The sequence below is a fragment of the Gracilinanus agilis genome, chromosome 4, assembly GCF_016433145.1.
Source record: "Gracilinanus agilis isolate LMUSP501 chromosome 4, AgileGrace, whole genome shotgun sequence".
NCBI lineage: Eukaryota > Metazoa > Chordata > Mammalia > Didelphimorphia > Didelphidae > Gracilinanus > Gracilinanus agilis.
In genome coordinates this window covers 204,473,477-204,486,695 of record NC_058133.1, presented here as the reverse complement: position 1 = coordinate 204,486,695, position 13,219 = coordinate 204,473,477, and the positions used below count along the sequence as shown (strand labels likewise).

General features: G+C 43.5%; 1 protein-coding gene across 2 annotated transcripts in view; it reads right to left on the bottom strand.

Annotated features, from left to right (window-relative positions):
* Positions 1-7,367: 7,367 nt before the first annotated feature.
* TLK2 (tousled like kinase 2) overlaps positions 7,368-13,219 on the bottom strand; it is a 153,861-nt gene continuing 148,009 nt past the window's right edge. For both annotated transcript variants that reach the window (XM_044674187.1, XM_044674188.1), the window contains one exon: positions 7,368-10,202. In XM_044674187.1, the coding sequence (XP_044530122.1) occupies positions 10,029-10,202 (174 nt within the window). In that variant the 3' untranslated portion in view covers positions 7,368-10,028. The remainder of the gene's footprint in view (positions 10,203-13,219) is intronic.

Sequence of the window (13,219 nt, the reverse complement as noted above, 5' to 3'; positions counted from 1 at the left end):
GGGAGAGGAGGAAAATGAGGAAAGGGGGAGGGGGAGGGAAGGAGAGAGAGAGGGGGAGAGAGCCAGAGAGAGTCAGAGCCAGAGACAGAGAGACAGAGAGAGATTCAGAGAGAGAAAGGAGGGAGGCTGGTGGGAAGGAGAGAGAGGAAGAGATGGAGAGATGGAGAGGGAGGGGAAGAGAGAAGGAAAATGAGAGAGGGGGAAGAAAGAGAGGGAGGGAAGGAGGGGGGGGGGAAGCTCCATTTAGTTATACAGATAGCAGGATTTATCCTTTCTATTTCTACCCACAAATGCTTCCTTCATATATGAGGCTAGGAAGGATCGGTTTGAGGAAAGGAAAAGCCAAGGGAAGGAACAGAAATCTACAGTAAAATTGAGGGAGGTGGGTTCAGAACTGATGAAGGATGTGGCAGCCCCAAGGCTCACTCCTTCCAAGCAGGCATAGGCTCTCTATGGAGGGCGGTGGGGACAGCTCTCTCAGCCAGACCCAGGAGATCTAATCCTGCAGGCAGGGTGGGGCTGAGTCAGTGAGTTGGCTGCTCTCTGACCTTTCACACTGTAGGGGTCCTCTTGCCCAATAACTTCCATCGCACACCCCTTCTGACTGCAGCCTGGCTCCACTCCCTGTTGCGCTCCCCAGCACAAAAGGACCCTTGTGTTCCCTGCCTTCACCAGGCTCCCGACCTGCTCCCCAGGCCTGGTTGTTTGCTCAGCTTCTGGCTGTCTCCTTGCATGGCCTCAAACCCACCCACAGCTCACAAACTACAAGAGACCTCACCCCAATTTCCTACCCGCCACCCCCTCTACATCCTTTCCTCGGCTCCCTCCTTTCTTGCAGAGTCCTAATCCCGGACTCACTCCTACTGCCCTACATTCAGAATGACTGCCAGGCTGGGCTGATTTCACAGGCAGACCCAGATCTCAAAGTAGGGCAAGAAACGTCAGGTTCCTCACAGCGTCCCCCCACTGGTACTGGGATGCTGCTCTGGATCCGTTCCGTCTAGGAAGGAAATTCTTCAATCGTTAGGGTGTTAGTAACTACATGTACTATGCATTTCAAGGGATGTTTTTGCATTTTCAAAGAACGAAGTTGGGTGCGTGTGATGAAATGAATGACTTCTCCAAGTCAGAGGCTCTTAACATTTTTTTGGTCTCAAAAAGAAAAAGAAAAAAAAGCAGATAGGCTGGTGGCACAGGGGATATAGTGCTGGACCTGGAGTCAGTTAGACCCAAGTTCAAATTTGACCTCCGACATTTACTAGCTCTGAGATCTTGGATAAGTCACTTGATATTGTCTGCCTTGGTTTCCCCCAACTGTAAAATGGGAGTAGTCCTACTATTGGTACTACTACATAATATATTCTTCTCAGGGTTGTTAAGATGATCCAATGATATCTTTGTAAAGTACTTAGCCTGGCATTTAATAGGCACTTAATAAATGCCTATTCTTTTCCTTTTCTCCCTTCATGGACCCCCCTCTGACTATCTGGTGAGAAGTTCACATACCCCAGGTTAAGAAGCCCTGCTCTAAGCTAAGGTTTTCAGGGTTTGTGCAGAAGACAGGGAGGGGGGATCTTGTTTCCCCACCCCCAAATCTCCCTCTCCCTTTTCCCTTCCTCTTTCCCTCCCTCCCTCTCTCTCCCTACTCCTTTTCCCCCCCCTTCCCTCTCCCTCTTTTTTCCTCTCTCCTTCCATCTCCCCCCCTCTCTCCCTTCTTTCCTCCCTCTCCCTTTTCCCCTCCTCTTTCCCTTCCTTCCTCTCTCTCCCTACTCCTTTTCCTCTCCCCCTTCCCTCTTCTCCCTCTCCCTTCCTCCCTTTCCCCACCTCTTCCTTCCTCCTTCCTTCTTCCTCCCTCTCCCTCTTTCTTTCCCCCTTCCCTCCCCCTCCCTACCTCTCTCCTCCACTCTCTCTCCCCTATAAGTATGCATATACTTATACTCACACCCTCCTTCTCACAAGGAAAGCCCAAGGTCTAATCCACATCAAATAGAGCTTACCTGGCCTCACCTGACATCAAGCTGTTATGGTCCTCGGGCAAGTTGTTGTCCATTTCCTGAGACTATGCCTTCCAGGGAAGAAAACATGCAGACACTGAGATACTAGGGAAAGAGTGCCAAGACTGGAGTGGGAGGGCACACTCTCAAATCCTGGCTGTTTCTTACCGTCTCTATTGGTGAAAAATACTTGCATAAAAGCATGTATGCCTATAAGCTGCTTTCTAAAAGAACGTCTTTGTGGCCAGTGAGTTTTTTTTTTTTTTAATTCTTGCTTTCTATCTTAGTAACAATTCTAAGACAGAAGGGTAAAGGCTAGCAAATGGATTAGGTGACTTGCCCAGGGTCACACAGCTAGGAAGTGTCGGAGGCCACCTTTGACCTCATGAAGATGTGTCTTCCTGACTGCAGGCCTGGCACACTAGCCACTTAGCTGCCTTCAAGGTTCAGGGCAAAACTTATCCTCTACAAACAGTTTTCCTGGTTTCCCCCATCTCACTAATACGTTGTCTCTAATAGGTAATACGTTACCTACCCTTTACGCTATGTATCTCTTATATTCAATGTTGTTTCACCTGTTGTACCCTTTTTCCTGGTCTTTTGGAGCATTAGCTCTTTGAGGCTAGAGATCATGTTTTTGCCTTTCCTTGTCATCTTCAGTGCTTACTACAGACCTTAGAATACCAGAAGTGCATAAATAAACTCTTTTTAATTGGCTTTTTTTTTTGACTGTAAAATTTTCTCATCTGTAAAATGTGCAAGTTGGACTAAAAGATCTTCACTGTCCCTTCTAGTTCCTCATCTGTCAGAGCTTGAAGGGAATTTGGAGATGATTAAGTCCAGCTCATTAATTTTATTTTTTTTTTTAATATTTTACTGATTCTTGTAATTAAGTACTGCCAACTAGCATTATTTTTGTACCACTTTAAAGGTTAAATCCTAGGGTGTTTTTCAAATGCTATATAACATTTTTATCCAGCAAAGAAGTTACAATTTACAAAACACTCTCATTATGTAAATTGGTCATTTTTTAAAAAAGAATTTTTATAAAGTACAAATGAGGGGGCAGCTGGGTAGCTCACTGGATGGAGAGCCAGGCCTAGAGAGGGAGGTCCTGAGTTCAAATCTGGCCTTAGACACTTCCTAGCTGTGTGACCCTGGGCAAGTCATGTAACCCCCATTGCCTAGCCCTTATTGCTCTTCTGCCTTAGAACCAATACCTAGTATTGATTCTAAGGTGGAAGGTAAGAATTCTTACAAATAAATGAATGTATGAATGAATGAATGAATAAATAAGTGAATAGATAGACAGACAGACAGACAGATAGATAGATAGATAGATAGATAGATAGATAGATAGATAGATAGATAGATAGATAGATAGATAGATAAAGTAAAACCATTTCTCCTTGCAATCTTGAGGTTCTTGTCATGTTATGATTAGGGACATGTAGCATTATCTAGAAGGGTATGAGCAGACATGCTTTATTTAACAAATTGGGTATAACAAAAATTCAGGCAATTCATGAAAAACAGCATTTCTCCAATATGAGGCTGCCCAACAAGCTACCATATTAATTAAAAAAAATTAATTTTTTTTAAACCCTTACCTTAGAATCAATACTAAGTATCAGTTCCAAGGCAGAAGAGTGGTAAGAGTAGGCAATGGGGGGTCAAGTGACTTGCCCAGGGTCACACAGCTGGGAAGTGTCTGAGGCTGGATTTGAACCTGGGACCTCCCGTCTCTAGGCCTGGCTCTCAATCCACTGAGCTGCCCAGCTGTCTCCTTGGAGAGTTTCAAGAGAGGAAGTTGCAGGGATAGAAAGTCCAAGAGGAGAAGACTGGGTACAGGAACATCCTTGGCCTTCTTTGTATTGTTGCTGCAAACATCTGCCAAGTAGAAGAGATTGCAGCAGCACTCTGAACTCAGAGGTTGTCTGTTCCAGCCTCCTTATCTTACAGATGAAGAAAGTAAGATGGAATTTAAGGGACTTGTCCAGGTTCATTCAGCAAGTAAGTACTAAAGACAGAGTTTGAACTGTGAGCCTCTTGACTCTCATCCCAGGGTTCTTCCCTGGGACACAATGTCCAAATCCAGAAAGGATCAATCTGAGATTTCCTTCACTCTAGGAAACTCATAGGATCTTCACATTTGACCTCTGAGGTCATCCAGGTCAACCTCGTTATCCTACAGACAAGAAAACTAAAGGCCAGAAGGAGCAGAGGTTAAGTAGGTAGGAAGAAGTGGGACTGGGAACGTGGCAACGGACTCCTTCTTTTGAATTTTTCTACAAAGCGGACATCTACATGCATTCTTTGGTTTAGTGGAGCCTTTTGGAGTTTAGCCCTTTGAGTTTCAAGTTGTTTTCTCTCCTCGGTCTTTCATTGCCAACCACCAGAAACATAACCATTTCTATTCAGCAGGCTTCGATGGGCTGACCTACTCTTTTTGTCATTACCTAGGGCCTTGTTAAGCAGATCATAATTCTGTTGGCTCTGTCCTCTTCCAAAAGAGAAAAGAAGCGTGTCCGAGTGCTTGTTCAAGTCAAATAGCACTTCTGAAAGGTGATGCTCTGGAGCAGGGCCATACTTCTGAAGAGACACAGGTGCTTGGGTGGCCTGTATCTTCTGTGGTGGGTTTGTACGATGTCTGAAGATGAATGGATATGTGTGAGCACGACTGGGCTTTTTCAATCTTCTGACTTGGCCCTTTAATGCCTTGCTGGGGAGACAGACGGCGGTTGTTTAATGGGACTATCCTTTTATGATCACAGGGATAACTGAGCTGGTTCAGCATGTGGCAGTTCTGTGGCTTCAAGAAGTTACGTAGCTTCCTTTTTGGAACAAACTAAAGTCTTTTTTGCTCTTCTGATTTCTATGAATGCCTGTGGGGAGGCAGGGGAAAAAAGGGAAGGCAAGGAGGGCTGGAGAAAGTGGGGTGCTCAGGCACACTAGTCTTGACAATGCGTCGAAGGAGCTGGGTCTGTGCTGCTAAAGGATCAATATGCCCGCTTTCTCTTCCCAAGCTGCTTTGCCACAGTTAGGACCCACCCTGGCAAACCTATTCATTCTGACAGGTTTGGAAACCAACATCCAGAGGGGAGACCAGCAAAGCTGGGACTAAAACCCAGGTGTCCTGATTGCTAGTCCGTTACATTTTCCGTTACCTTGGATTAATAAGGCAGTGTTGTTCGGATAATAATAGTTCCCTCTACCGCCCCTGCCCTAATTAGATCTTATGATTTGCTGGAGGGAACAAAGGGCAATCTGATCATTTGCACAGAGCAATAAATGTAAGGATGCCGCAGAGGTCTTTGGCTTCAAGCTCTCACAAAGTTGCCCTTTGCCGAGGTAGATGCCTGCCTGACCAGATCCAAGAATAGACTGGCCACACTCCAAGCCATAAGCAAGGAGTCTACAGGTTGCTCCACCCCGACACACCCAAGAAGGATCCCTTTTTGGGGACAAGGTGGGGCTGTTTAGTGTGTGCCAATGGCAAAACTCATGAATTTCAAGTCAAGGTGGGAGGCCCTGCAGCATCTCCACATCCTTAAGTTGGTGCAGCCACAAAGTGTTCCATCCTAAAAACGGGTCATGTGGCCGACCTAGCTCTATATAATACTAATGCTTCTTGTAGCTGTTTTTAAGCTGTGAGGTTTTTGGTGGAGATGTCTGAATTTAGGGCACCCTGGGCCTGCCGAAGAAGAGCTATTTGAGTTCAGAACTGAGGCTCACTGACCTCAGGTGGTGTGTCGTGGACTAAGGGCTGAAAAAGATAAGCCCCCCCCCCAACCCCTACCCTTGCCACGGTTTGTCACCCCAGGGCTAGTCACTTCCCACCCCTACCACTTCTGTAAATTCCTTTCAAGGTTCCAGGACAGGTGATCTTTCCCAGGAGCCTTCGTGATGATGCTGAACTCTTGGCTAACTACAGTAATCACTTTCTAAAAGATGTTAATGATTCTCTTCCAATAATCCTACTCAGTTAACCCTCAAAGCTTCCCTTTTTCCAATCAAAGAGATCACTAAGCCCTAGAGGTCGGGGCTACTGACCAGAAAAGCTGCTTCATCTGGAAATGGCTCAGAGCATAAGTTGAGCAGCAGTACAAATGAGGATCCCTGCACCATCAAGGCAAAGATGGGGATGAAAGAGCAGAAGGTGTCATCTGCCCTTGGTTATCTTCCGGAAAATCATCTTCCGGAACTCATCATTAGCCCTAAATATTCACTTATCTCAAAGAAGGAATCTGGACCAAAAGGCTATGCCCCTGCCTTGGGACCAAGTACCTATGGAGACTTTTTTGAAATTCTTCAACTTAAAAAAGTGCTTTACCCTCTGATGTCCTGATTATGGAGGTGACCCCTGGCTTCTCCAAGATTATGCCAGGAGGGCAAAAGCTCTCACAGAGGTTACCAAGGAACTGACTGTTGACTGAGGATCTGCTTAACAAAATTTGGAGAGGCTCATCATGAAAAGGTTGGGTAGGGGGCAGCTAGATGGCTCAGTGGAGAGCCAGGCCTAGAGATGGGAGGTCCTGGGTTCAAATCTGGCCTCAGACACTTCCCAGCTGTGTGACCCTGGGCAAGTCACTTGACCCCCATTGCCTAGCCCTGTAACAAATAAAATTAATATGTGTGTGTGTGTGTGTGTGTGTGATATTAGGGTTTTAAAAAAAAAGGTTGGGCTATAATTAACTCTGGTCAAAGAGCATGGACCAGAATTTGCAATATCCTTAAGAACTCATGGCCTTCTGAGGGATTTATGGTAAAGAACGCTACCCACATTCAAAGGAAGAACTGCAGGAGAGGAAACAGAAGAAAAACAACTGCTTGAACGCATGGGTCAGGCGGCCATGACTGAGGGTGTAGACTCGAAACTATCACACCAATGCAACTAACAACAATTTGGAAATAGGTCTTGATCAATAACACATGACAAAACCTGGGGAAATGCGCATCGGCCATGGGGGGGGGGGGGAGGTGAAGGGGAAAGTAAGAGCATGAATTATGTAACCATGTTAACTTTTCTAAAAAATTAATATTAATAAATGTTTTAAAAAAAAGAACTCATGGCCATCTGAGAGGGAGTTAATAAAGGAAATAAACTGCCTTAACTTATAATAGGTCAGGTCAGGGGAAGAAGTATGGCAGACATTGCTACCTCAGTGAGGCACATCTCATTTATGACAGATTCCCTCCCACTCTTAGACCCTTCAGCATGCCTCTACTCCATGCACCTGAGACTTAATGCCATCCAGCTTAAAGTCCCCACCTGTGACTCAGCAGATCATTTTTAAGCTCAATATCCCCCAAACCAGAAGTAACTGTTTGCAGCTGCTCAACTAGAGTAAAATCAAGAGTCTGGGAAACTCATTTCTTAAAACTTATTTTAATATCCATGTCTTTCATCTGTTGGGTAAAGCCAAAACAGTCTGGCCAGGTTTAAGTTACAAATTAATACATTTGTTTAAAAAAAAAATTTTTATTTTTTTGGTAAAGTAAATGAACATTGTGGCAATAAGGGGCCATCCTTGGAGAAAGTGAAACCCATATTAACAAGCACGTCAAAACTAGAGTCCCACTGGGTTCTTCACTAGTGACCTGATCCACACCAGAAAAGGACAGTGCTGCTTGTCCCTGGGGTGGGGTTAGTTCATCCAAGGGCAGAGGTCTTGTCCCAGAACCAGCTGATCTGAGCCAGCACCATCTTTGTCCCAGATACACAATAAGGCTGAGGGTGGGGAATCTATCTTTCTGCTCCTCCCTTCAGAGTGGAGGTAGAAAAGGTAGAAGATAAAGCTCAATAGTCACAGTGGAGTTACTGTAATTTCACTTCAAAGAAAACCTAACAATTCCAGGGGCCTGAACATGCAGACTAACTGGTCCTGAAAGGAGTGAATTTTCTCTGAGGGCAAAGAGGGCAGGAAGTTAGAGGGAAGACTTAAAGATGCAGCATTTCTTTTCCAAAATAGAAACAAAGTTTTAAAATAGAATTCAGGATCCAATCAAGTGAATCAAAATAGGAACTCATATAATTGAATAAGGATTCAATTATTGGAATAATTTTTTTAAAGGTCGCAGTTTCTTCCATTTCAGTGCACAAGTAGCTACCATCCTTTTAGCAAGGTGCTTGCTCTCAGTCTTTTGAGACCCCAAAAGGGCCTCCTTCCTTCACAGCCTTTAGTGTTTGTCCCAAGGCTAGAAGCAAAAAAAGGGGAAAGCTGTAGGGACAGGCACTAATGAAGCCTCTAAGGGTTTCTCCCACTGGCTTAACAAAATAGTTCTCTCCCAAGAAGATGCTGTGATCACTTTGTGGTGATTCTTTATCCTTGGTGAGGGGAAAACAAAGTGGGCCCTATAGCTTAGAGAATCTGTTAGTAGGGGCACCTCCCCATTCCCACCCCATCCCTAACACCTACAGAAAAGAAACAGGGTGTCATGAGCTGCTGGAGTGTGTGCTTGCACTCTCTCCTTATCCTTCTGGCTTCCCTGTTCCCAGTCTTGGGGACCCTCCCCCTCCTGAATGCTGCATCTTTAAATATCTCTGGCCGAGCCCTCCTGCCACATGTTAGTCACATTCCAAGCTGGCTGCCACATGTTTGGGCTCTGGCCTCCTTCCCCCTCTCTGGGTTCAGCACTCTGGCATTTGGAGGGCAGAGAGGGGCCACGCACCTCCCATTTCAGTTTCCTCTCCAGTTGCACACACTCCTTAGTGACAACTCGATGAAAAAAGTATGTGAAGATCTGACATCTCTAATTCCCCTTGAGATCTCTCAAATATCCATCTGATGAGTCTAAACAAGTTAACTATAACCACAGGGTGCTGGAACACATGCACACCAGTTTTTGCAGGGGGACAATAATGGAAGAAAAGTTGGGGAGTTTTCTGCCAAATGATCTAGCAGAGGAAAGCTTATGTACTGTTCAAATTTTAATGTAATTAACCAAAAACATACAACTGTTAGTGAGCACAAAGATCATGTGAAGGAAGCAACTGATCCTTGTGGCTACATTTGGCTCCCCAGCCCATTGTCTGTGTTTTTTCTTTTTTTTCCAACAGATTCAACAGATACTATATTCAGAGAATCCAAGAGGATTGCATGGACAGACAAACCTTTATTTAAAAAAATAGCACTTCAAATAAATTAAAAGGGACAACCGTCAAGTGTTTAAATTGTGAAGAAACAGTTGAAAACCTAGAGACACTCCTAGCTGCAGACTTCTAACCTTAATCCTTGTCTAATGGCAAAGAGCCACACATCTCCATTCTCCCATTCAACTATTTCCCTACTGAGATGAGGGAAACAATTACTAATAGGAGGCCAGATGGAAAAGGAGAAAGCTGCATCTGTATGGAATGAACATTTCCACGTACCTGCTAATACGGGTTTCACTTTGTGACCAAATGTTTTCTTTCAAAAATAAAAAAGGGACTAGGGAAGCTGTGGGTCTTTAAAAACTGAAATTATTGGGGGGGGGGTGTTTGAAGGGGGGGGAACTAACTCTAGTGCCATCAAGGGCAATAGCAACTTTTTTTTTTCCTTTGAAGTCAAACACCATCCCCAGCTGAGCCTTTGTGCTGTAAGCTTTTCAGGAGATGTTACCTAAACTTTATTAAAAGAAAAGAACAAGTTTAAATATAGACACTGGACTAGCCCAGTCTGTATTTTCAAAGTCCACATTCTTCATCAGAAGCGCTGCATCAGGGACCCCCCGAGTCTGCGTGTTTGCACGTTCACAGTACATGGATCCAGTTAGTTTTTGTTTTTTCCCCCTCACTCAGAGCAGCCACACATGGCGGCCAGTGACATGGGAACCTCAGGGCTTTTTCCTGCAGGGCCTGGCTGGCTCTGCCCAAGGTTTCTTCTCAATGAGAATTGATGCTGTCATGCTCTATGGATGGGAAAAAAAGCAAGAAAAAAAAGCACCTGGTACAGGTTTCATGAAATCCATTCAGATTCGCTATTCTCCGAATCCACTGCTGAATGCCATTTGTCCGCTTGTGTTACTCAGTCTTTGGCCTAGGAATCTGTCTCAGTTTGAAGAGCTGTTATTGGATGCCCCAGAAGTTGATGCAATTGCAGCTCCAGCAGGGCTGCTTGTGGAAACTGATTTTCGGATGTGAGGAAGTAAATAGGGGTCACATGCCAGCTGCTGGACATCGATGCGATCCTCTTTTCGGTAGGCCAAGCAGCGCCGGATAAATGCCTGGAAAGGGAAAATAGCTTTGAGGAAGCTTGTTCTTACCAAAGATCCCAAGATCACTACCCTGGGTTTAGAGTAACTTGCTTCCAGAATGGGAAATTCATCAAAAGAATAGAGCTAGGATCTTTTTAAATAAAACCACTAGGTGTCAAAGTCAAGAAATGGAAGAAAATATGGACTGTGATCTGCTTCTCTCTCCCTTCACAAAAGAAAGGAGGCTGGAGGAGAAATGTAGCCAGTGCTAACCCATAAACTTCTTCCCTGCCTTATACTCCCACCCCGTCCTGACCTTGAGCAAATCCCACTAAAATAGTCACAGATGGGAGTGCATTGCTGGCTTTGTCTCTCCCTAGGCTCTTTACATAGACATCTCGACTGCAAATGGGGATGAATGGCTAGACTAAGGAAGTGATTAACAAATTTAGTAATGTAGTATTTGAGCCATAGTCCCCCTAAGAGCATCAGTACTAGCAAACCTCCAGGAGAGGATGAAGTGGGAAGATACTTCAGAGAAATAATTCAAAGAACTCAAGAATATGTACTGACTTATGGACATGGTGTTTTTCCCATCAAAATATAAGCTTCTTGGGGGCAAGGACCTTATTTACTTTACTGTAATATGCTGAGAGTTTAGCACACTCCCTGGCACCTAGTGAGCACTTAACAAATGCTTGCTGGACTAAAATTGAGCCCAAACAAAAAGTTGAACTAGGATTCCCAGAAGGCACCAGAAGAAACACTTAAGATTGAAAAGAGAGAGGAAAATGAGAATTTCTTTTTTAGAAAAGTTACATAAGATCTTTTGGGAAGACCAAAAAGTGAGGATCTGGATACAGGTTTATGATGTTGAAGATTCTAAGGCTACCAATAAAACAGAACAAGAAGAAATTCACCTCAACCAGGAAGGAACCTGATGACCAGTCTTTTTGGTTGCTGCTTCACAAACAGATAAAGGGTACAAGTAAGAAAATTCAGACAGGGGTCACTGTTTCGTGTTCCCAACCTAACAGTAAATGATTCTTGCTCTATACAGCTTTCCCTAGTGGGACTTTTCATCTCAAGTCTAGGCATGATAGGGCCGTAGTTCTCACATATAATTGTTTCTATTAGTGTCATTAATTTACTAGGTTATCACTATCAATTGCATGAAAAGGCTCAATGGTTGCTGGATATGATATACTCTGGCTAAAAGGTAACTTATAGATAAACTTGAGGGGAAGGGTAAAGAATACCCAAGATTCAATAGTGAACTAAAATTTTTCTTGTTCCTAAACATTGAGGACTGAGACTCTTAAATAATTTTCATATTTTTCTTGTCTTCCTTTTACTCTTGAAATATTTTACTAACCCAAAGCTTTTTAGTATGGTAGAGTTTTAATTATTAGTAAAAGATTTAATACCCCACCCCCGACCTGAACATGGAAAGCAACTGCTCCTTTTATCAACGACCTCTATAAATTTTCAAAAAAGAAAACTACATGCTTTAATAACTATATCTCTCAGGAGCTCCTCAATAAAGGCATGAAAAAAATAAATATCAAGAATTATCCCTGGATTTTATCACCCAGTTTTCTTAATGAGACATCTTGATTCAAAGAGCTTTACTAGTGTCCTTTCGTCTAGGTTGGATGTTGGCCATATTTTTTTTAAACTATCTTGGGAGGAATGGGCAAGAGGACTGGGGCTATTAGGAAGACTGGAAGACCTTTCATAGATAGCAGCCCTATCTGAGGAGATTTCTAACAACACAGACACTTGGTAAAAGGGAAACAGATGTGTGCACAAAAAGTATGTTGGGAAGTCTGGTCACATAAAGAGAATTAAAAGTGGCTATGGTCAGTGTTGAGTGAATCTTGTGAACAAAGAATTTATATAGTCAACACCAGAATATGATAGGGACATGAATAATCTGTTATTTACATCTGGCTTTGGAGCAAAGTATAATGCACAGGGGCAGCTGGGTAGCTCAGTGGAGTGAGAGTCAGGCCTAGAGACAGGAGGTCCTAGGTTCAAACCCAGCCTCAGCCACTTCCCAGCTGTGTGACCCTGGGCAAGTCACTTGACCCCCCATTGCCCACCCATACCACCTATGAGACAATACACCGAAGTACAAGGGTAATAAAACAAAAACAAAAACAAAAAAAAAGTATAATGCACAACATGATGTCTTCCCAGGCAAATTTGCCTTATTAATTATGTTTTCCTTAGATTAGCATTAGCTTCCACATTCAAGGAAGATATAACAGTTTGCAAGGTTTGAGGGGAAGATGTATGACAGAATAAAGTCATGTGAAAAGGCTAAAATACATCACAGATTATTCGCATGTGGGTAATCAAAGGTCAATAGTATCATATATACCTGCCAGGTCATTTTGTAAGGGAAGTCCTTTTGCTAAATGCTATTCACTTACTAATTAGTCTCATAGCACTCCAAGGTACCACAAGGGCTGAGAAGTAATTGAAGATAGGCCTCCTGAATTAACTGCTGTTAAACTAAGGGAAGAAGAAAATCTTCATTCTAAATTTCTAAACCAGAAATATCAAACACATGGCTTACAGGTCACAAATGGCCCACAAAATTCCCTAGTGAGGTCTGAAACCCAGATGAAAATTTAATTGGGAAATAAATAAAAACATAATAAAACATAGGTAATGTCAATATGTGCTTTTCTATGTCAATATGGACCCACAGGGATTCTTATGAACAGTTTAGTGGCCCTCATCTGTAACTGAGTTGAGCCACTGTTCCTAACAGTCATATGGAAAATAACCAAAGACAGCTGGCAAGGCCACCAAGCCAAATCCTGTCTAGCTCCTTTCACCTCTTTTATGAAGTCTTCCCTCATTACCTCAGTACACAAGGATCCCTTCTGAATTCCTAAAGCACTTTGCCTATACTTGTCCATGAGTCACTAGTATTGTTATTTAAATTTTTTCCTATCTTGAGTTTATTTGACTTAGGTCTTAAAAGGGCTTCAAGGGCCATTTAGTCCAAATTCATTTTACATATGATAAAATGA